At 36.8% G+C, this 25124-nt stretch overlaps 1 protein-coding gene across 1 annotated transcript in view; it reads left to right on the top strand.

Annotated features, from left to right (window-relative positions):
• LOC119527165 (serine/threonine-protein kinase TNNI3K) overlaps positions 1–25124 on the top strand; it is a 311780-nt gene that overhangs the window by 98763 nt on the left and 187893 nt on the right. The window contains exons 8-17 of the mRNA XM_037826912.1: positions 1997–2141; positions 2228–2332; positions 5618–5712; positions 6323–6472; positions 20224–20310; positions 20883–20939; positions 21897–21989; positions 22071–22128; positions 22244–22438; positions 23192–23296. Coding sequence (XP_037682840.1) covers positions 1997–2141; positions 2228–2332; positions 5618–5712; positions 6323–6472; positions 20224–20310; positions 20883–20939; positions 21897–21989; positions 22071–22128; positions 22244–22438; positions 23192–23296 — 1090 coding nt within the window. The remainder of the gene's footprint in view (positions 1–1996; positions 2142–2227; positions 2333–5617; positions 5713–6322; positions 6473–20223; positions 20311–20882; positions 20940–21896; positions 21990–22070; positions 22129–22243; positions 22439–23191; positions 23297–25124) is intronic.

Genomic DNA, 25124 nt, shown 5'->3' with positions numbered 1-25124 from the left:
TGCCACAAATGTAGCAGTTACAAGGTAACTCAGTGGTCACTAAATGCTAAGTGATGATTATAACAACCTTAGAAATAAACTGCATATGCATTCTTTAAATTAAATATCACCTTCCCTTGCTTTCTCTTCCTGTTTTGCATCATATTTTTTTCTTTTCCTTTCCTTCAATTCTCTGGGTTCTCCAGATAATTTCTATATCGATACAAATAAGAATGAAAATGAATGAAATTTACGGGCTGTTATTTCCTGTCTTGAATACAATGTTCTATACAGGTGGGCCAACTAATTAAATAATAAAACAAATGGCTATAACAGTTGATCCAATTATTTTGATTATAGAAATAGAATTAAAGCCAGATTCAGAATTTAGCAGCTTGATATTTGCTTATTATTACTTCAGGTCTGTAAGCATCAACTATTCAACTAGACTGCCAGTTATTTGAGGGCATGAACTCCATGCACTTGCAGCTTATTGGTCTTAACACTCAGCAAAGTTCTAGAAGGCAAATTAATTAAAAACCAGAGTAACTTTTATGAAATGTCTAATATGTGGCAGGTGCTTTGCCGTCATGATCTCCTTGAATCCTTTCAGCATTCTTGTAATGATGGTGTCATTATCTCCATTGTCACTGATAAGCAGGCAGTACTCTCATCCCCTTGCATAGTGCCTGACACATAGGGATCATTTCATACTTTCTGAAGAATGATTGTGTATCAGTCAGGTTTTTGTGTTTTGTTTTGTTTTTTTACTTTCAAGCTTCAGAAACTAACTCTTGCTAATTTAAGTCTAAAAGGAATATATTAAAGGATATCAAGCAGCTTAGAGAATCTGTCCCAGGAGGGGTAAAAAACCAGATTTGCAACCTTCACAGCAGGGAACAATGTCCAAAATCATAAGCAAAAACCAGTCCGATGAAGACACACTGTCATTCTCACTGGTACACACATCAACTTGTGTGCTTCTGGCACCAACAATGCAGGGCTCTGAAATCTGTGGCCGAGGCTGCTGCCCCTGCTACTACTGGAAATTGGATGGAGCCTCTGCAACCATTGCCACATTGTCAGGATAGATTAGACCCTGCCTTTCTGTATTATGAGCTCCAAAGTCAGAGTCTAATAAAGTGCATCGATGGGAGGAGCCTATAGATAACTGTCTAAACCAAGGCACTGTTGAGAGTGAGACTCACTATTCATAATTACACCTGGATAGCAAGCCCAAACCGGGAGTTATGGGCACCCTCTGCTAATTTTATGCCGTTGCTGCAAAGAAGTCATGGAAAGCATGTTTTCAGCTTCCATAGTAGAAGGTGGTCTTGGAGTCTCATGGGTATTTTCAGTATAGAAAATTCCACAACTGTTAGAAGGGGTTTTGAGTCTGGATGAGCCAACAAGAAAGACACATTCCCACTATATTAAATAACCTGTCCAAGCCGACACAATCTTCAAAGCTCCCTCACTCCAAAGCTCTTTTTCTTTCCCATATACTACACTTTGTATACTGTAGTATGGCAATTCTCAGCTAAAGCTACCAATCAGAGCCTCCTAAATGGTGTCAAAAAATGCAGATGGCAAGCCCCATGCTTAAAATAAAGGTCAAAATCTCTGGAAAATATGCTGTGGCCAGATTCTCTAATTTGTAACAACCTCCAAAGGAAAAAAAAAATCAATTCAAAAGATGATAGTTGTGAAAATAAGGCTATGGGCACCTTTTGGGTGCTTATTAGTTCCTGAATTATCTCTTTGTGCAAGGTAGATTTGATGAGATGTGTTCCATAGAATTTATGGAAGTTAGAAGAAAGCCTGTTTAATGTGGTAATAGACAATGGAAAAGAATTATAACTTTTTAACCTGGTTGCACTTAATTTTCTTAATTACAATCATTAATTGGCAATTTCCAGGAGTCACTTGGCACTTAGAAAAGTCCCTAGCACTACACATATGCAGGCCGAGAAACAGAGGCTCCCAGATAACACTTTTCCTTTCTCATTGTTGATAGTGAATGCTCGGGATAATGAAGACCATGTTCCACTCCATTTCTGTTCTCGTTTCGGACATCATGATATAGTAAAGTACCTGCTCCAAAGCAATTCAGAAGTTCAGCCCCATGTTGTTAATATCTATGGAGACACCCCTTTGCACCTGTGAGTATTATGTAGACTTCCATAGATCTTCAAGGTATGCTACAATATACCCTCTTACTATTACCAAATATTTTCTTTACCTCTAGGGCATGCTACAATGGCAAATTTGAAGTCGCCAAAGAAATCATCCAAATATCAGGAACAGAAAGTCTGACTAAGGAAAACATCTTCAGTGAAACAGCTTTTCATAGGTAAAAGAATATTTAAGTGCAGTAGTCACTAAACTTAGCTGACATCCTACAGCTCCTGAAGTTGTGTACATAAAGCAAGAACAAATAGTGGCAGATGTTGCAATCAGAGAGAAATAGCAGAAAGTGGGCAGAGGACAAGGATGCACTGAAGAAAAGGAAGAGGCAGACGCCACAGTCAGCACAACAGATGGGCCTGGAGCCAGATGCTGTGGTCCTGGCAGCAGCCATAAAGACAGGGACTGATGTTGCCATGGCAACGGGCATATCAACATCTATAAGCATATTGCTTACATATTCCTTTTCACTCTGTGGAAAGCCAAGAAAAGGGGCAGTGCCCATAATCCTCCTCCAACAAGAATCTCATTACCAGAACTCATCAGCATCAAATGTGACATTTTTCCCCTCACCGCTTAAACATTACTTGCAAATACGTCTACTTATCTAAGACATCCGTCAGCCTGTAAAAGCCTGGTCAGGTTGGCCACTGAGACACCTAAGAAGGCATTAGCTCCTTTCTAGAAATCCATAAGAGCCATTTACAATGTGCTCGAGAAAGGCATACTGAAGGAGCAGCTGGGATTGGAGAAGTTGCAACTGAAAAAAAAAAATAAAAACCACCACTACCAACACAAAAGAGGATAGAGTATACCTTGATTATAAGGTCATTTACCCACATATTACAGATTTCTTGGCAGTTGGCAACCTCTGAAAAAGCATTTGACTGGGACTAATTTGTTATTTACATCATATTTGTATTAACTATAGAATAATAGAAATGGGGAGACCCCTTCTTCATACTGAGCTTAAATTGAGCTCACACGTATGCATCAGGCCTCAACCTTTCAAATTTCACATCAATTTCCAGATTTATATTAGCAATAAAAAAAGTCAACCTAAAAGGAGGCAAAGAAAACAAATATTTATGGAGAAGTGGCTAAATGCCAGATGATTTGCATCCATTTAATCCTCATAACCATTTTTTGAAGTTGAATTTATTATCCCTCTTTTACAGATGAGAAAATTGAGGGTCAGGGAAGCTAAGTAACTTGAAAAGTATCTTATGGATAGAAAATCATGTTATAAAATGCTTGTCTAATTCCAAATCCTGTGCTTTTTACACACCTTCATGTTCTTGTATCATAATATTTTGACAGTTTCTACATACTCAGTAACAGAATAGATGCAAGAACTGTTCAGATCATGCCTTCAGTAAACATGAATCAGTGGAATCTGTCTCTGAAAGAGACAATTGGCAGAACTGATATGTATGGATGGCTGGTATCCTTTTCCTCATTAGATCATGACTGGAATGGCTGACATCCCAGGCTAGTTTTCATATCATTTGGCAAATCTGGCATATAAATTGGAACCAGCCATAATCAGAGGGTGACTGTCACCTCTAGAAGATTATCCATATGAGAATATTTGGGATGGGAGTTAAAACTATGTATCCAACTGTTTTATTTTGTATAAGCTTCTGGCTACTAGGAATAACATTAATATTTTTATTTCTATTCATTTTATATTCATATTTATATTTATAGAAAGATTTCTAAATACAAAATCTCATATTTATAAAAGAAACTCCTTTTACCAGAAGAATTCACTCTGATCACAAATTTTTCTCTTTTGCTCAAACCACAGTACTTTGTATGTAGTAAGCACCCAATATATTTCTGTTATAGTTTTGCTATATATGTATATTCAGGATGCAGAATTTCTCATAAGTGGTTGTTTTAAAAATGAACAAGGCAATTCCAATAGTGGAAATTGAAAGCGGACCCTGTTTATAATGCAAATAGTGAATTGCAATATAGTCTATTGCACTGAGATGGTTGTTTTTATTCATTCAATTATTCAGGAAAGAGTTACTGAGGACCTGCCTTGAGTTGGTGCTGGTAGGAACATTAAGAGAACATGATCCCTTGCCTCCTAAAAGGAGCTCTATCGTAAGGTATCATGGTAGACATGTGTATCGGTTACCATAACACAATGATCAGTGATAATTGCTATATACTGAAGTGACTAGCAGGCAGAGGAAACAGCAATGATCTCTGCCTTTGGGTTATGAGAAGACTTCAAAGAAGAAGAAATAGCTCAAGTGGATGAAGGTTGTGTAGCATTTCACTAAAGAAATAGGATTTGGGCCAAGCATCCCAGGAAGAGGAAATAGCAAGGCCCAGGGAGCTCTCTTCTAGAACTGAGTCCCTACACCCTTCCATTAGTCATGGTTTAAGTGGGGTCCTGCCCAATGCTAGATCCCTCCAGTCCACACACGGCAAACCTCACACCTCCACGGGGTTTGGAAGTAGAGTATTGCTAGTGAAAAAGTGATATAAAAAGAAGAGGTATGAGGGAAACTTAAGGAAAAGAAAATTTATGAGAATTATGAAATTTCCTTTTCTCTGTACTTTCCCATTAAACAATAGAAATTAGCATTTCAATAAACTACTTCAACAAATCTAGTTGTAAAATTTATCTATAAGAATCTTATTTCTTTTGAGTCCTGAAAGATGTTAATTTTTCTACAAAAAACTTCCTCCCAATTGGAAAGCACTGACAATGAGCAGTCCTGTATAGTTTTTCATGTGCTTCCAGAAGCATTAATTCATTTGAAAATCTCAGCAGCACTGTGAGGCAGTTAGAGAAGGTATTTCCTGTGGTTATTTTATGGGTGTTTCCAAAACTCAAAGAGGTCAGAGAACTTAACCAAGGTCTTCCAGCTAGTATGTGGCAGAATTGGTAGTTCAATGTGGGTTCTGACCCCACAACCAATGCTTGCTCAGTGAAATGAAAGCTTTGAGATCTTACTCTTTAATGGAGAAAGCCTCAGGAGAGCCAGGGGATGACTTGTTAGTGGAATAATTTCAGACTTGAGACCTGAATTTGACCAAAGCTCTTAGGACCCTCTTGGATTCTCCCATTTCATTATAATCCCTAGATCTTGCAGATAAAAGTACATCAAACTCTTCCCGTGATTTTTCCCCCTTTCATGAAAAAGAATAGTCTCATAGGAAATACTTAATTAAAAATACTTGAAATTTTACATACCTCTTATCTTGAAACCCTGATGTAAGAATCTTCAGGACTTTACTGCTGTATTTGCACAGTTTTATTTATTCTTGATAGACAGTGCGTGCTTGCTTTCTTGTTTTTCGCCACCCCCTTCCCCTCTCTCCTTCCCTCTCTGTCTTCTCTCTCTGTTTGGCATTCTTACACACTCACCATCATCTAGAATAGCCTTGGTGAATCAAGTCTGCTCTTCTTTTGTTGTATTTTTTGCAGTGCATGTACATATGGCAAAAGCATTGATCTGGTTAAATTTCTTCTTGATCAGAACGTCATAAACGTCAATAACCAAGGAAGGGATGGGCACACAGGTAAGACTGGTGAGAGCTTCACCAGTTCCTGATGCTAATCAATGCTTAAGAGGAGTGGCGGGCCAAGGATGGAGGGGGTGATGGAAGTAGTCAACCCCAGCGGGGAGGGAGGGGTAATTTATCAACTGACATCATTTAGAATTGATGGTGCATGACAATTAAAAACAAACCAACATTTGGTCAGCTTTAGTGTTGTTGTAAATAATAGTCAATGTACTCCTTATGGCCTGTATCAAGTACAGATGGACCATCCTGTCCTGCCCTTGGTTTACTGCTCAAGAGAAATACCTATTTGGGGTCTTTTGTCTTTTACCTCTGTAAAGAGATTAACATTTGTTCTTGGTAATTACAATGGATGTAGAAATACTAGAAATTGTGCTGATGCAAAGGATAGTCTATATTGTATGGAGGTTTGACTAGTATAGAATAGTTCTTTTGCTTAAAATATTCTCTTGTTTGCTAAATAATAAAATTACTTTTGTCAAAGACATCATTTCCTGCTTTATATCTCTGATTTCTTACAAAAATGCCATTATGTGGTGATGATTGACTTTTGAAAGTCAGAGTTCAATTTTCCTCTTCTTTCTTCTTTCATTCTTTTCTGTGATAGGATTACACTCTGCTTGCTATCATGGTCACATTCGCCTGGTTCAGTTCTTACTGGATAATGGAGCCGATATGAATCTGGTAGCTTGTGATCCCAGCAGGTCTAGTGGTGAAAAAGATGAGCAGACCTGTTTGATGTGGGCTTATGAAAAAGGTATATTTTTAATCATTGAGCTTCTGTAGTGATACATTGAACTGTGTGCATAGATTATGTCAACGCATCAGTAATTCCTTTGCTTGTATGACTCGTACATTCCCATTTCCTCTGTAGATTGTATTTGAGTCTCTGAGGACTTGGATCAAAGAGTCCAATAGACCATCATTAGGGAAAGCTACTCCTGGGCCGCATGTGAGCTGAAGCCATTCTCAGAATCAGCACTTTGGAGGAAGAATGGGCCATTGCATTTTTATGTACCAGAGAAACAAAATTGTGATGGGTAATGAGGAGAGGACACTCAGTTACTTTCTTAGAGTGGACTTAGAGCTAGCATATATCCCTTACATAGGAGATTTTTGATGTGGACTTGAATGAATAAAATGCAATAAATACAAAGGGGAAAAAAAGGAAATTTGTCAGCTCTAACTTTGCTGACAGTATCCATGCTAGAGAAATGAAAAGGAGCCAATAAATATTTAACTACAAATTTAATTGAGCTCAAAGTGGTAAAACCTCAAGTTCTAGTGTGAGAACACCTGGGTTTATAGCAAGCCGTTTAAACATTCTTTGACCTTGGGCAAGTTACTTAATTTCTCTGAGCTTCAGTTTCTTCATCTGAAAAATGAGGATAATAACTCCTCCTTCACAAGATTGTAAAGATTAAATGGGTAAATTGCTTAGAACAGTGACTGGCATAAAATAAGTACCCAATATTGGTATTTCAGTAATAGCAGCAGTGGTAGTAGTAGTAGTAGTAGTTCAGAAATAAAGATGATTGATAACAAGTTCTTCATTTTAAGGGAGAGGAAACTAAGGACATTTAGCAAGTGAAATAGGCATCTTTGTCATTGTCATTAAGATATATCTCATAATATGTCTACATATACATGTAAGCTGCTGAGGAGTTCAAAGTTTCAGGTAACATGGGACAATATACATTGCCATTGAAATCAAAGAGTTATAACTAAACACTCTAAAATATACCAGACTTGTAAGAAACATTTTAATTGGTGTTCTAAATTTTGATGCCTGCACTGTCTTTTTAGGACATTTAAAGTAAGTACAGAAGTATTTTTATCTCATCTTTTTTTATGCTAGAATCCTAGAAGACCATACTGAAAAGAGCAATGACTAAATTGAGAGATTTCTTAGCCAACAAAGTTGTTCTAAAAGATTTTCTGCCTGAAGTGGGATATGAAAGTCCATTAATAAAAGAGAGACGGGATTTGATGGATGAAAATGGAGAGCTGTTGTAAACAAGGAGAAGGAAAAACAGAGATTTGAGGACTGCTAGTGAAACAGTGATATAAGAGTTACTTTAATAGAAACAAGTGAACAGGTGTAGCATAATAAGGAATGAGTTAGACATAGGCTTGCTATGTTTTTACTTTTTATTTATATATTATACAAACACATATGCACACACCTGTGTGCATATGCATGTTATAAGTATACAGCTTCATGAATTTTCACAAACTGAACAAATCATCATCCAGATGAGGAAACCAAGCATGGCCAGCACCCTAGAAGCTCCACTTACATTCTCTTTGAATCACTCCCCTAAGGAGTAACCACTTGCTTTCTTGCTGCTTAGGTTAGTTTTGCCTCTTTCTGCACTTTAAATAAATGGAATGCCGCATTATGTGCTTCTTTGTGCTTGGATTCTTTTGTCCAACAATTTGTGGGATTCATCCAAATTGTTGCATCTGTAGATTGTTCATTCTTATTGTTGTATAGTATTCTGTTGTGTGACTATACCACAATTTATTTATTGATTCTACTCTTGATGGACATTTGGAGTTTCCAGTTTGGGACTATTAAGAATAGTGCTGCTTTGAACATTCATGTGCATGTTTTTTGGTGAATATATGGATGCATTTCTCTTAGGTATAAAGACATTCTATTTTGTATAAAAGAATGTAGGTAGCTCTATATCTGAGTATCAGTTGGAAAATCTTACATATTCTGAAGCCTCAGGAGACCTCACAGAGTTCTAGTTTTTTCAATATGTTGCATTTATTCAAGTGATTCTCACAGACATTGTCTCTCAAGAAATTTGAGTTTCAGAGTTAAGACTGTTTACACAGCATTAGTCTTCCGGAAGGCAGCTCAGAAATAGCTGTTGCAGCTAGCACTTCACAGGGGTTGGCTTTGTTTCTTTTTAGTTGATTGAGAGTGATAGTTGAAAACTGGTTTTTATTTTTTGTGTGTGGAATGCTACACTTTATGTTACAATGGATTATTGTGTAAGTTCCTAAGACCTCCTACCAAACAGAAACAACAAAAATCCTTTAGCTTAAAGGACTTGCACACTGTTCTCTGCAACATATGCCATATTTGTCACCCTTACTCATTCAAATAATGTGCTGGGCATCAGTGTTGCATTTCATTATTACTATGAATTTTAACGAATTGAATGTTAGTACCCAGGAGACAGATGGATGTTTTGCATATGTTCTAGGGCAAAGCAAGTCAAATCAACAAAATGAAACTATTGCTATTTACTCTTGCTGAGAAACATTGCATTGGTTTCATGTGTTGAGGGAGGGTTAAATGGCCTTGCTAAAACATTGTCAACTGTGCACAGCTCCTGTTTTCTTTTCCTTTCTCCCTCAGTGAGGTAGTCACCAAATTAATTGGTGTGGCATACTGAGGATTTTCCTGAGCAGTTTTGCTCCTGAGATGGAGTTGAGGAACCACTAAAACTTTACTTGAAGATCCCTCTTTACAGAATAGGGAAAATGTACAAATGGGCCCATGATGGTTCGCCGTGTACCTTATCCTATTCCTAAAGAGATAAATCAGAAGGGAGGTCTATAATCAGGCTCTGTCTGTTTGAAAACAAGTATGTTGGATATGTCTAATTTAAATAATTCTTCTTAGTCTAGACTCTAAACAGAAAACTGGAGTCATTTTCAACAGCATCTTGTCTCTGTTTGATCATGATTCTAAGCCAAATTTGTTGACTGATCCAGACTAAATATGTAGCATGAACCCCTTTCTGCTATTCTGATATAACACATTCAGGTGTGCCTTGGGATTCTGGTAGAGTTAATTATTCTCTTTGGGGAATATTTTCAGACAAGAATTTAGTCACCAAGGATCCCAGTGGGATCAGATATGAAGAACGCTTTCTATTTACATAGCCCTCTAAGCCTAAAGAGATCAAAATCAATCTTGGAAATAATTTTTCTGGTGACCTTGATTCTATACAGACGCCTACCAGTTAAGTTTCAATATTTCCCTGCCAGACTGAGTAGAGCTCCAATTTTACAATATCTAGAGTGTTTCCCCTCCCCAATGCTCTTTCTTCTTCTTTTCTACTATTCCATCTGAAAGTATAGGGATACCTGTCTTACTCACTCGGATTTGTTCTGCCCTTTCCCTGGGGTACAAAGGACTTGTATGAATCAATTTAAATTGGCCAAAAGAAATAGCCAGCAGCCTGCTTATGTTCAAATCCTTTGCCCTAATCACCAGTATGGAAAACCCATTGAAAAGAACTGCACGTAATCTTACAACCATTGCATTAAAGATGAAACTGCCTTATTGAAAAGATCTCAACCAATTAGAATTGAACACATAGCTCAATAGTGTGTCTGGCAGTTAGATTTGAAAAGGCTGCCTTGGCAAAGAAAAGCACTCCTTTATGTCAGGCTGTTTAGGGTCAGAAAATAACCCAAACTAGAAACAGAACTAAAAACTTCTTATTTTCTTCAGTACTGACACCAGTTAAAGTAATTTACAGAGGCTCCTACCCCAATATCTAATTATCCAGAATACAATATTTGTATACAGTAGAACCACTCTAATTCATAGTGACAGGGAGCCGGAGTTGGAGAATTAGTGAGTAAGTGAGCAAAAACAATAAAGATCAAGGCTCCTGTATCATGATATATACTTTGTTCATTCCTTTTGACAAGTGTAGTATGGTGTGAATTATTTATAGTAAATGTACTATAGTGCATTCTGTAAAGGTAATGAAGTCTTGCAGTCATGAGTTTCTACAGTTTTCAGCCAGTAAAAAATAACTGAGGGGTGATGGCAGGGGAGGAGTGGGAGAAAGAAGAGAAGGATCCCTTACATATTTTGATAAATATTCACTAATGGATTATAAATTCCCAGGCTTCTTCTGTATTGAATTCTAACCTATTTGGATTTTACTTAATTTAGTGAAACTAACTTAGTGAGCTAGAGTGGAAGGGGGTGTTTTTTTCTTTTCTTGGGTGGGGGGTGGGAGGTAGTTAACCAAAAGATTTAGGTGGTATTCCAAGATCAGCCACTAACTCCATGTGTGATTTTACGTATTCTGATTACATTTCTTCATGTTCAGTGACCATCTCAGTTAAAAATAAATAAATAAAATAATACCAACTCTAGAATTGAGGAACTTTCATTCTTGTAGGGAAGAAGATAACACACCAAAAATATTTTTGAATTATAACAATGCAGGAAGCCAAGTACATTAAAATGGATAGAAGAGAACTTATGTTTATTCAGCACCTATTCACCTATTATACATATGTATATATTTACATATATATGATTTAATCTAATTATCAAATAAATCCTATAAATTGGTGTTCTGTTTCTATTACAGATAGTTTGAAACTTAGTGCTGCTAAGGCACACTTGCCAAGCCACACAGCTGTTAAGGGGAGAGTTGTTAAGGGTACTAAACAGAGATCAGACTTACTGCAAAGTTCAAGCTCTTATCACCACACTCTATGGTCAGACAGATCTAAGTCCAGATTCCAGCTTTGTTGCTTAGTGACTTGGGCAAGTTTTTAAGCCTCTCTCAGTATTTCTCCTCAGATTTAAAATGAGGAAATTGAAAACTGCTTTACATGATTCTGATGAAGGTTAGGGATAAGATGTAAAATGCCTGGCACATAATAAAGGGGTGAGCTATTATTATTAAGTTCAGAGCAGTGGTTCATTCAAGGTGCACGTAACTCCCAAATCCCATGTTCTGTCCTAATTTACAACATGCTTTAGTGCCCAGTCAAAAAAATAGTATGATATATTAGGACAGTGTGCAAGGATATAAACCCTCTAATGAAAGGTTTATGTCCTCGCCAAGCACCACTGGACAAACCTGACAAATATAAAAGCATGTGTTATTTTATTATATTGATGTTTCTTATTTATGGCTCTAGTAATGCCAGTAATTTTAAAACCTTATGACTGAATCGAGATCAAGGAATTTTTTAAAATCACTAATCAAAATATTATGAAAATAATTCAAAACCATTATTCTAATATGTATAGTTGCATGCAAATACATAAATAATATTTTAAAACTTCAACAAAAATTTGCAAATCTCATTACTGTAGCAGGATTTTCCCCCCAAAGTGGGGAGGAATGCCAAAGAATTCGTAACCATGTTTTCAAACCTTTGCACCAAGTGGCTTTTTTACTTGGATGTCTAAGAAGCCTGTAAAACTCAACAAATCCAAAACTGAATTCAACATTGCTTTTGTCCTCACCAGTGTGTTTCTCTTAATGTATCCTTTTTTCACTCTATGACTTAATGGTATTAGTATCCACTTAGTCACATAAGTCAGAAATCTGGAATGATGCTTGACTACATTTTCTTTCTCAACCCCTGCTCTCATATCTAATCAAAAAGTCTTGTTTGTTTTCCTTCATAAGAACGTTTTGAGTCCATTCTTTCCTCTTTATTTTTACTACCACTGTTTTAGTTCAGACCATCATCATCTTTCTCCTGATCCATTTTAACAGCCTCATAACTGATGTTTGTGTCTTCCACATCATTTGAATCTATTTTCCAGCTGTATTCTGAGACATATATTCAAGCTGCAAATAGGGTCATATCATTCCCCAATTTAAAATCCTTTACTGACATGCTATCACTTACAGGAAAAAGTCCTGGTTTGTTATCATAGCATACAAAGACCTCCTTACCCTGTTCCCCTCCATTCTCTCAAACCTCATATGCTGTCAGTCCTATCACAGGGGTGGCTCCACCCCCACAACCACCATCACCTTCACTAATATTCACTCCATGTTCACTATGTGCTAGGCGCAGTCCTAAACTCTGCACATGCATTAGCTCATTAAATCCTCACAATAACCTCATGAGGGAGTGTCTGTTCATAGCCCCATCTTGCATGAGGGTAATATAGAACTGCTCATTTGTTCCTATACACATCATGCTATTTCATATTTCCAAGTCTCTTCTTATGCAGTCCTCTCTGCCTTTACATCTGCCCCTTCCTCTCCATCCAACTCCATTCTTCACATTTTTTATTCCTATTTAGTCTTCAAGATTCATTTTATGTATCCTTTCTTCAAGGAAGCCTGCCCTCACATCCCAGCCAAGTATGCATGTCCTTTCTTTATGTTTTATATTGTCTCATATGCACATCTCAATCTCTGTATTTACTATTTCATATTGAAACACTCTCTCTTGGAACAAATCATAAACTTCTTGGAGCAAGAATTTAGATTATTGATACAGTGGCTGACTACCAATAGATATTCAATACATGTTTTTTTGAAGTGAAATAGAGAATTAGCAAATATTTCTGTCTTAACGTTCCATTCCATATCCCACTAAAGGCCACCTGGTTAGTTATAATATAGTTGATGTTATCAAGAATACTAATTTCCACTATTCTGTAGTCTCTGTAACTATTTCTATAAATATCATAGGTTTCTTATTAACTACACAAAGTCCTAACATTCAAAGTAATGGACAGAAGGATTTAAAGAATGTCTAAAATCCCTGTTTCTATGCAGTGGTACTGTGAAAATTTTTCATCTGTGTGGAATGCTTTTTTCCAACCTCTTTGCTTAATCGACTCACACTCATCTTTCAAGTTTCAGTTTCAAAGGCCGTTCTGCAAGGAACTTTTCCCTAATCTTTCCAGACTGTCATTAGATATCACTATTGCACACATTCCTACCTTTCCTTCCTCGAGCTTGTCTAAATAAAATTTTAATGAATATTTGTATAACCATGTAATGTTTTCTCATCCACATACAGCACTCATAAAGAAGTAGAGATCATTTCTTTCTATTTCAGCACTGTATCTCTCATATCTAGCACCACTCATCCATTCACTCATGCAACAAAAATTTTTTGTTGACCTAATATATGCTAGTCACTCTGCTAGGCACTGGGGTTAAGCAAGGGATAAGGCAGACAACATGTCCTTGCTCTAGAAAGTTTGAATTCCTAGAGAGAAGAAGCATGCTGTAAGCAAGAAAACAAATAGAAAATGTCAGATGATAAGCACTACAAATAAAATAAAAAGGGAATGTAACAGCAAGTAAAAAGTTCAAGGACACTGTTTAAATTTGAGTAATCAAGGAAAGCCTTCCTGGGGAGATGCTTTTTCAGCTAGCCCTTATTGTAGTTCAATAAATATGTATATAAAGAAAGGAAAGGGAAAAAGGAAAGAGGAGTAGGAATGGGAGGGAAAAAGGAGGGAGGAAAGCTAGATAACTTCGTTTGTATATAATGTTCCCTTGGCAAAGCATCCATGTTGTGGATTCTTATCACAAGGTGAAGGATTAGCGGCATCTTTGGGATTGGTCATTGAGACAAAAATAATGGTGAAAGGAGATACGTTTTCCTTCTCTGTGATGTAAAATTTAGACATTAATCATATTTGAATTATGAGAAGTGGTAAAGATTCTGAAATTTTTATAGACCCTGATTTAATTGACAGCACGTGAGACCAGTTTTTTCTGGAGAAAGATGAGGCATAGCAGGTCAAACATCAGAAGCCACCCTCTGATCTCACTTTCCAGTGCCTCTAAAAAGCTAGTTTTTAACATGATGTGGAAATGTGTATATTAAAATACTGGGCAAAGTCTCACCTATGTCATGGCTGTGAAAGTTTTGTTCTTTGAGTCAGGGGTAAAGTAAGGCCCAAGTTGCTCCTTGGATACCTGGACATTTGAGACACATTAGGTCAATAACAATTCATAGGTTTCTGTAATCAAAACCAAGTCTCCATGTTCTTTCCTTAGTCTTGAACCCAGAGGGCCTCAGAAAGCACAAAGTCAGGGAGAAGCTCTTAGTACTGGTGTCATTTACTATTCATCTCCAGACCTGGTCCTTAAAACAGTTTTCACTGCAAGGGATGAGAATCAGCATTCATTATTTCTAAGATGATATGGTGGAGGACAGAGAGACAACTTTATAGGGAAATAATTAAAACTGTACTTCTCCTTCTTAAATAATTATGGAGCCCCTGTTATCTATATGGCCATGATGTAGATGCTAAATTGTCTTTGTACAAGACTGCTTCATAACCTTAAGCAGAAACCTAGTTTGTAAAATAAATATTTAGAAAGTTGACAGCAAAGAAGTGTTTTTTTTTTTGGGGGGGGGTGGGGATTTGGGAATTACAGGCAGGACTGGCAGAGGCAAAGCAGGAAATGAAAGGGACTTCAAGCTGGTAGGAAAGTCACATTTGCCAAAACCCTCATATCCTCCAATGAAAAATACTATGAAAGTACAAATCATTATTGTAACTGCATTAAGCTAATAACAGAGCAACCTCCTACTTGGGAAAAAATACTTGTATATAGATAGTAAATTCTTAGATATAGGAAAACCTTTTATTTAATGAGTGCAAGTGTGATTATCTCTGGATGTATTCCATTAGTATGCCTTGGTTATCTGGGTGTATCCATTATCAGGAGTTTCCCTTAACAAGTCCATTTAGTGAGCTCCATCAAGGAATTTTTCTGCTTAACTCCTTGTGATCAAGTAGCAGGAAGATGGCTCTTATTAGTTTTGGGGTTTCTTTGCATATACTTTGGTGGATAATCAGAGCAGTTCTAACAGTGGTGAATTTCTCACAAGTGAGGTGCCTCAGCCCACAGTTAGCAGTAGGTGGGAAATCAGGCGAAGATGCCTTCCAGAGCCGAAGGGGCCTCTTGGCATTTCCCTGGCAGCCTCATGCTTATCATCAGCCAGAAACCATGCACTCATTAGGCTCTTGATGAAAAGCATCCCAAAGAAAATGCCAGCATTGTGGCACTCTACTGGCAGGAAATTAAAACTGCTCAGAGCAAGTGGAGCCAAGAGAGTTGTTGAAATGAAAGGTAACATCAAGAGTGTGATCACTGGCTCATGCAGGCGTTCAGGATTCAGGATGTGCTTTCTGCTTCACTAAGGAAAGCGTGAGGCCCTCGTGGCTGTCAGCCAAACTCAGTCTGACAGAGGGGCTGACACAGGCAGGGAGGTGGACTCGATGAATTAAGCTATGTTGAGCTTGGGTAAATACTAGGGATTTGGTTGTTTTCTTTCCCCAAAAGACTCTCTCCCAGGAAAAACAGAAATAAGATTTTTTTTTTTTTTTGGCCTTGCCACAATCACTTAAAGGCCAAATTAAGTAAAAAAAGGACTCCCAAAGCAGCACAGGTCCTATTAGAGTGGGTGGGAGTGAGGGGGCAGGCAGACAAAACCTTAGAGCCTATGAATCTAGCAGTGGTACATATGAAGGGATATTTCAATTCCAGAGGAATGTTTTGGTGTTGTTACTTCTTATATCCTGAGGCTAAGATGGTCACCAGCAGAAGAAAAGAAGTTCAACAGGAGGCAACACCAAGATATAAGCAAGGCACAATGAAGTCTTTACAAAATTGGGTGTGGGAGGTGTGAAGACTGCTGCACCATGCAGACAGCACCACTGCCTCTGCTCGCTGGCCAGCCCGCATTTCCGACAGTTGGCCCGCCCACCAGGGCCGCCCTCTACCTCCTGCTCCCACCACGGCCAGCCACAGGACCAGCAGTGCCTCCACTCGCCCTCCGGCTCCTGCCATTCAAGGAAAGCTCTGTCACAACACTAGCTGGGTACAAGCTTAAGGACCAGGCATCTCAGAGTCTAAATTCCAGAGCTAGCACCCTAAAATATCAAATGTCCAGGTTTCAAGAAAAGATTACAAAATGTACAAAGAAACAGAAAGTCATGGCCCAGGAAAAAGAGAAGATTAAAGCATTAGAGACATCAGTGAGGAGGATCAGACTCGGGACATTCCCAAGTCTTAAAAATCTCATCCTAAATATTCTCAGAGAGCTAAAGGAAAACATGGACTAGGAAATAAAGGAAATCAGGAAAACAATAGATGAACATGAAAGGACTATCAATAGAGAGATGGGAATTATAAAAAGAAACCAAACAGAGCTGAAGACCACGGAAACAAATTAAAAACTCCCTAGCGGGATTCAACAACAGATTGGAGCTGGCAAAAGAAAGAATCAGTGAACTTGGAGATAGGCAATTGAAATCATCCAATCTGAGGAGCAGAAAGAAAAGTGAACAGAACCTGAGGAATGTGTGGGACACTATCAAGCATACCAGTATTTGTCGGAGTCCCAGAAGAAGAAAGAGAGAGAGGAGCAGAGAGAATATTCAAAGCAATAATGGCTGAAAACCTCCCAAATTTAATGAAAGACATGAATATATACACCTAAGACCCTTACACTCCAAACAGGATAAACCCAAACTGACCCATACTGGGCCATGTTATAATCAAACTGTTGAATGCCAAAGGTAAAGAGAGAATTCTGAAAGCCACAAGCGAGAAGCAATGTATCTCATTCAAGGGATCCACAATAAAATGAAGTGCCGATTTCTCATCAGAGACCAGGGAGGCAAGAAAGCAGTGGGAAGGCGTGTTTAAAGTGCTGAAAGCAAAACTCTGCCAACCAAGAATTCTATATCCAGAAAATTGTCCTTCAAAAATGAAGGAAGGATTAGGACATTCCCAGATAAACAAAAGCTGAGAGTCTTTGTTCCCACTAGATATGCTACAAGAAATGCTAAAAGGAGTTCTGTAGGTTGAAAGGAAAAGACACTAGACAATTGCCTGAAGCCATATGAAGAAATAGAGATTTCCAGTAAAGATAGTGACATGGGTAAATATAAATACCGCTGCTATTGTATTTTTGATTTGTAACTCTACTTTTTGTTTTAATCATTTTTTTATTATGGAATATAAAATATATACATAGACATGTAACTTTCCAAGTACAATTTAACAAGTAGTTAGAGAGCAAATTTCAAAGAATATTATGGGTTACAGTTCCACAGTTTCAGTTATTTCCTTATTGTGAAATATAACATATATGCAAAAATGTGATAACTTTCAAAGTACGATTTAACGAGTATGTAATCTACTTTTTACTTCCCACAAATCTAAAAGGCAAATGCATAAAATGTAGTGATAAATCAATGCTTTTAGACTTGTAATATATAAATAAGTAATTTGTGACAAGAACTACATAAAGGTGGGGGACAGAAGGGTATATATAGGAACATAGTTTATATATGCTAATGAAGTTAAGTTTGTATCAAAGCAAATGAGATTATTAAGGTTTAAGAAGTTAAATTTAATCCCCATGGTAACTATGAAGAAAATATCACAGAATATATTAAACTCACTGAGGCAGAAAGTAAAGGTTTCCAGAGGTAGAGCAATACACAGTTAATGCAAAATGAGTATAGAGTTTCTATTTGGGGTTAAGGGAAAGTGATAATAATGGATGGTGAGGAGGGAATAGCAATTTTGTGAATGTGATTAATCCCACTGGATGGTGTGCTTGGAAGGGGATGGAATGGGAACATTTATGTTGTATATATTTTTCCATCATTTGAAAAAAAGAAAGAAAGAGAAACTAAAGGGAAAAATAAAAAGATACTCTACCAAAAAGAAAAAAAAAATCAGTGTAGGAGGAATGATAATGGTCTCCCAAAAATAAATGGGTCCTAATTCCCAGAACTGGTGAGTAAGTTACCTCACATGGCAAAAGTCAATTAAGGTTGTGCATGGAATTAATGTTGCTAATCAGCTGATCTTAAAATAAGGAGATTAACCTGAATTATCCTAGTGGATCTGTGTAATCAAAGGGAACTTAAAATTTGGAAGAGTGAGAAGAGGAGTTAAGAGTGAAGTGATGTGAGGACTCAGTCACCGTTGCTGGCTTTGAATATGTAGGAAGGGAGCCAGGTAATTCTTCTACAGGATAAAATCGGAGAAGCACTACTCTACCTGATGTGCACTTACCTATGTCCCCAACCAAATCTGATACCCCTTTCAGCCTTGCTTGCTATGTTCCAGCCACACTGGCCTTTTTTTGTTTCCTGAACTTGTGATGTTTATTCCCGTCTTGGGTCTTTCACACACACTGTCTGTTCCCTCTGCCTGCTTTGCTCTTGGCCTTAGATCTTTGCCTGTTGGCTAATGTCATTCAGGTCTTGAGGTTGGTTTCCCTCAGTGAGAGCCCATGGAGTCCAAAGCAAGAAAGTTAATGGTACTGGTCCCCTATGATTTCATCATAACCTATACCTAGGGTTTGAGAAAGTCAGAGATCTCATGGATAAAAAACTTTGTATCCGAAGAAAATGGAAACTAGTTGTTAACTCTGTAAATTTAAATTTTTGCTACAAATTGGCAACTGTAATCACAATGCTTTTGTGCTGGTGGTGGTACTTGAATCTGGTCTCAGGATATTACCTTTAGAAAAGCTTTTAGTGCTAGTCAGTATCTCAATTATTCCACCATACAGTCTCACATGCACTATTAATTTGAAGTCTTTTTGGAAGAGAGGATTTGACACTGTATAAATTAGCTGGGTGGATTCTGAACTAGGATCCTTTGTGATGAAGGAGCACTTATGCTTTTCAATTCCTAAAGTTTGCCATTTTTAAAATGAATTCTGTTGCATTTCACAAGTCTCTTGGCAGGGCCTATAAGGTTGACTTTGTTTTCCTTTTGTATAAATTAGCTTTGTAAATTATATTTTTAGTGAAAGTATAAAGTAGAATCAATTTAGTTCTATTGAAAAGCACTGATCTAGTCAGAGGAACATTAAGCATTCTTTAACCTTCTCAGTAATAAAATCCTACTGCAATTAATAAACCCCAAAATGTCAGTGGCATTATGTGAAAGAAATTTATTTGAGTCATGTAACAGTCCAGGGTGACTATTTCCGGTCAGTGGATGACTTCCTCCCAACCATCTATTCAGGTGGTTCCAACATCCCCTGAGTTCTCAGAACCCTCTGCATCCAGCCAGTCAATGGGAAAAGAGAGATTAGAGAAGGCTCACTTCTTTCTTAGAGACCCTGACTTGGAAATGACATCACTTTTGCTCATATTACCTTGCTGATAATTAGTCACAACTCCACAACTTGATGCAAGGTGGGTGGAGAAATGTAGTCCCTGGGCAAATAGCCATGCACAGTGACAAAGTTACCCTGTGAAAGAGGAGTCCAAATGTTGATGGACAGCTAGCTGTCTCAGACACAAAAACCTATGTAAATTATCATAGTGCCATGTTATTCTACTGTTGCCATCCTTTCTCCTTCCTGATTACCATATATATGTGTTTCACACTTTTAATGGTGCCCTTATTAAATGTTCCCGTAGCACTTGATATTTCCTCCTTTAGATATTCTCACAATCTTACAGTTAGTCTTTCAGTGTCTCTCTTCCCCACTAAACTGTGAGTTACTCTAGAGCGGGATGGTTCATTGTATCCCCAGTGCCCAATCTAGTGTCTCACATAGCACCTCGCATGCAGAATCTTAATACATTGCTTTCACATGAATGAATTAAAGTACTAAATTCCTATTGCAGTATATTATCTCTTAAGATACTTCCTATGGTGTAAGTTACCTCTAGTCATTTTTGCAGTAAGAGGTGGGCTGAATAAATCAAGCAACAATTATAACCTTTTGTCTTTTTGTCTTTTCGTGAAGGGCACGATGCAATTGTTACACTCCTGAAGCATTACAAGAGACCCCAGGATGAATTGCCTTGTAATGAATATTCTCAGCCTGGAGGAGGTACCCCCTTTCTTATTCAGTGCTCATTGTTAATGCAATATTGTGCCTCAAAGTAAACCTGTGTTTCTGCTATTATCACTCTGGGAGTAGAGGGCAGGGCATATTCTGTGTCAGGTCAGCTTTACTTTAAGAAAACTTATGTCTGAGTAAGGATGAACATAAAGAAGTCTCCACTTAGGCTATTCTTTAACTCACCAATCTTCACTTCCTCCAAGTTTAACATCCCTTGGACTGAATGTTTATAAGCCTTGTGCATGCCTAAGAAGGCTGGAGTAAGCTGAAAGCAGTCATTTTCCATTTTCAGTAATCTATTAAGGCAGGACAGATAATGCTCATATCCAGATGCAAATTAAATCTGCTGGAGTCTGCTAGACCCTGAATTTTTTGAAAGTCTTTTTATACACCTTCTAAATAAACATTTACTGTACAGTTTCAGTATCCAGTAACCAGACCTGGGCTTTAAGCTACTGTCTCAATTTCCTTAGCAAATTTCTTTTGTCACCTGAACTTTTAAGTTGGAAAAAAAAAAATTGATTGCTACTCTCAACCCTGTTATTTAATTTGATTTCTAGATGGCTCCTATGTGTCTGTTCCATCCCCCTTGGGAAAGATTAAAAGCATGACAAAAGGTACTTTTACTATGGGACAAATGTTTTATTTTATTACTAAGGCTATCTATTGCCTCAAATATAAAAACTTTCTTTTACATTTATATATTAGAAAGGATTAATGTTTTATAAGCATAAACAATATTATCCATAGACCATTCTTTCCATGATTAACCATACTTGTTCTATTTTGCATATGCCCTCTCAGTTCACAGAGGTATAATAACAATGAGAATTCCATACAAGTATTAAAGATTAAATTCCCATGGCATTTTTAAACATTTGTATATTTTTATAAAAGAAGAATTGGAAATATTAGTATTTCTTTGAGAAGAATTGGCAATAGGTATGCCTTAGAAAAAATATTTGAAAAATTAAATTATTTTTCAAAAGTTCCCAAATAAGTAATGCCTTGGGAACTTTTCATGAATGTATGCTGCACATGAAAATTAACACCACTGGACCAGGAGAGTAGAAAAATACAATTTGACTATAAAATTAAAGTTAGCTGTTTGGAATTTAAAGGCTTTTAAAATTATTTTTTGGTTTGGATATTTCCTCTGAATTATCCATATGCTTATTTCCTGTCACTTAATTGGCATGCTTTGAGGTTTAGTTAATGAATATAGTTTGCAGGGACTGACCAGATAAGAGCCTTTATCAAGATGTGATATGGACTGTACTCCAGGGTTGCCATTTCACAAAGGCAAGCTGGTTATTGATCAGATCAGGAATAAACCTTTAGCCCTGATAACAAAAATCAGGTAACAGAGACAGAAAACACACATGCTTTAAATGCAGGGGGCAGGGATCATTTGTGATAAGGTTTTAGTATCCTTGAATAGTCAATTATAGTTGGAAAATTAAATATTACTAGGGAATGTTTTTGTTAATTAAAGCATGTAAGTGGATGCATGTAGAAGCATGCACATGTGTACTTTTTCTCTTAAAAAATAAAAGAACAATTCTCATTTACAGAGAAGGCAGATGTGCTCCTCCTAAGGGCTGGTTTGCCTTCACATTTCCATCTTCAGCTCTCAGAAATTGAGTTCCATGAGATTATCGGCTCAGGTAATCTAAGAAAACACCAGTCTGCTTTAGTTCCATGAGCTCAACATAGTATGCTTATTTATTTCTCTTAAATAATTTTAGGTTCTTTCGGGAAAGTATATAAAGGAAGATGCAGAAATAAAATAGTGGCTATAAAACGGTAAGCAAGCAAATGAGAAAAAAGAAAATCCAGGTGAGTTTGTAACCTTTGAGAAGCATATGCGTTGTTCAGATCCATCTGTTGATGGAGGATTTCCTGTTGCTGCTGTTTCCAGTTACCGAGCCAACACCTACTGCTCCAAGTCAGATGTGGCCATGTTTTGCCGAGAAGTGTCCATTCTCTGCCGGCTCAATCATCCCTGTGTGATTCAGTTTGTGGGTGCTTGCTTGAATGATCCCAGCCAGTTTGCCATTGTCACTCAGTACATATCAGGGGGTTCTCTGTTCTCCCTCCTTCATGAACAGAAGAGGTATGGGTCCCTTGTTTTGATTTATCATTTGACGTCATAGAGTTACCCATGTAACACCTGAGAAGATTTCAGCTTGGATGAGACTTCACCTTCTGAAATCTCTGCAAGCTATCAAGTGTGGCATTTTAAAGATGTTAATAATGTATGCCTAATAATTATGTTTTGATGAATAGAAATACCTCTGTGCTTTCTTAACAGGAATTCAATTGTAGGTAACAAATTCTAAAGATTTCAATTGGTAACCGATGCTCATAATGATTAGACTAAATTTGACATACCAGTAAAGCAAATATATATATATATATGCTCAGAATAAAATAATTAACAGAGGTCACAGTATTTATTTAAAAGAGAGAGTTTTTTTAAAAAAATGGCTTGCACAAGTCCAATTAAAATTCACTTCCTAGATTTGTGCATACAATAATTAGAATGTAGTTTCAATCTGTCAGTGATTGAAATATATTCTATTTTTATGTTATTGCAAAGAAATTAAGTATGCTATTACAAATATTTTAAAGTTGAGTAGAATATTTTAAACAAGAGGGGTTGGTATCTGAGTAGATCTATAATTAAACATCTGATGTAGAAAAGCTATTTTTCCAGATTTTTTTTTAATTTTTAGCTTAAACTTCAATAAAGTAAAGAAGGCTGAAATTGTACAGAATAACAAATCACACATACCATTTGATTTCTTTTAGAAATATATTGGCTTTGACCATTTCGTCCTCATTAAATCTATTTTTTAAATTTTAGGATTCTTGACTTGCAGTCTAAATTAATTATTGCAGTAGATGTTGCCAAAGGTATGGAGTACCTTCACAACCTGACACAGCCAATTATACATCGTGACTTAAACAGGTATTTTATTTTTTTAAATAATAACTTTAGAGTTGTGTAACTGACAAGGAGTCGAAGACAGATTTCAGTTATTGCAAATCAGATTTCTCTACCTACCCTGTAAGGGGTCAGTATCATAATCTGAGACAGTAGAAAGTTTTGTCATTGTCTTTTGCAGAAATAGAAAGCTGTGTCTCAGGGGTCTTTCACATTTATGAAGAATGTACAGAAAGAGAGTGATGTCTGAAAGAGTCACCAGCTAAATAGTTCTTAGGTCAGAAAAGCCAGATCAAGGATTGAGCTCAATGACTATTATAGAATAGCATGTCTCATACAAAGTCAGGTATTATAGGAGGTCCTGATTTAAAATTACCTGAAACACCACTTTTAGGTGTTTTGTGTTAGTAAATTCAGCCAAAACACAATCCTAGTTTATGGCAGAAGAAATTTTCATGTGAAATGAAGACTTGAAACAAATATAGAATCAAAGTATTCTAGTGGTGAACTATCAAGGAGTTTCTTTCTTTTTTTTTTTAAACAGCTGAACACTTTTCTCTAAGCAAAACTTACATGGAAGGACAATATGCAAAATGGAGCAGCCTTAGTTGAAAGCAGAGTGTGGGGTAGAGGACTCTGTTCATGTTTCTTTTCATACTGCCCAAGCAGGGAGATTGCTGGATTACCTCTATGGGATTATCTTTAGGATATAGTTTATGAAGCAAGTCAGACTATTCCAAATCAATAACTTTCAGTTCATAATTTTCAACAAGATTCATATAAATCCGATATATAGTTATCTGTACAACTTCCACAGTTCTGAAGCTACTAAATAATAAGTAATCCTCTCAGACCCATTTGTCCAACAACTATTTGAACACCTACTATGTTCCAAGCCTTGTGTGTGGCACAGTAGAGCCTGCAAAGTGAAACTGCCATAGACTCTCTTCTCCAGGAGCTTTCATAGCAGAGGGGAAACATACTTACACAAATAGATTTCAAGGTCTAAACTAGTAGGTTTTATAGAACAGACAGTAAAAATGTCTATAAAATTTCAGAAGGAAGAATATTAATTCTGAGGAGGTCACAGACAACTACATGGAAGAGGTGACATTTGAGCCTGAAGGATAGAATTTGGAAGAGCATTTCCAATTTTAGGGAGGCATTAAGAAAATAGAGGTAGGAATATTAAGGATATATGTAGGAAAAAGGAATAGCTTCATTATAGTGTATGAAGTATATAAATGCATATAATGTATGTAGTATATGAAGAGAAGTACTGGGAAAGAAATGTAAAAAAACATAAATGGGAACAAGGGCACAGAAATTAGTGCAAGTTTAGACATTGGTCTGTAAGCAAGAAGGAGTCACTAAGAATGTTTGAACTGGGAATCATGAATTCAGAGCTGTGTTATGGAAATATTAATCCAGCATCTGTGTAAAAGATTAACTTGAAGGGGAAGATGGAAAGTCAAGAAACTGATGGGGCTGCTGCAATAATCAAGATAAGAAGAAATGAAAAGCAGAATTTCACTAGTGGCAATGGAAATGAAAGGAAGGGACAAATATGAAAGACAGGAGAGATAAATCAGACATGAACATGGTTGAATCTTAATGTTAGAGATAGACATATATAAGGACTCAATCTATTTATAATTATTTGCTAGTTTTCAAATGAAGGGCATTTCTTCATGGTTAGATATTAGTTATTTTCTTTATCTCTCTTTTCAAAATAAATATTTATTTTAATAAAAATATTTTTTCTTTGAGTTTCTTTAACAACTTTAAAAAAATAGTATTGGTGAAGACGATAAATTAACACAGTGCAAACTGGTGATTTGTAAATTTGGAG

This window comes from Choloepus didactylus, chromosome 2 (genome assembly GCF_015220235.1).
Source record: "Choloepus didactylus isolate mChoDid1 chromosome 2, mChoDid1.pri, whole genome shotgun sequence".
Classification (NCBI taxonomy): Eukaryota; Metazoa; Chordata; class Mammalia; order Pilosa; family Megalonychidae; genus Choloepus; species Choloepus didactylus.
Note: the sequence above shows the minus strand (reverse complement) of the source record. Positions and strands in the feature narration are given on the sequence as shown.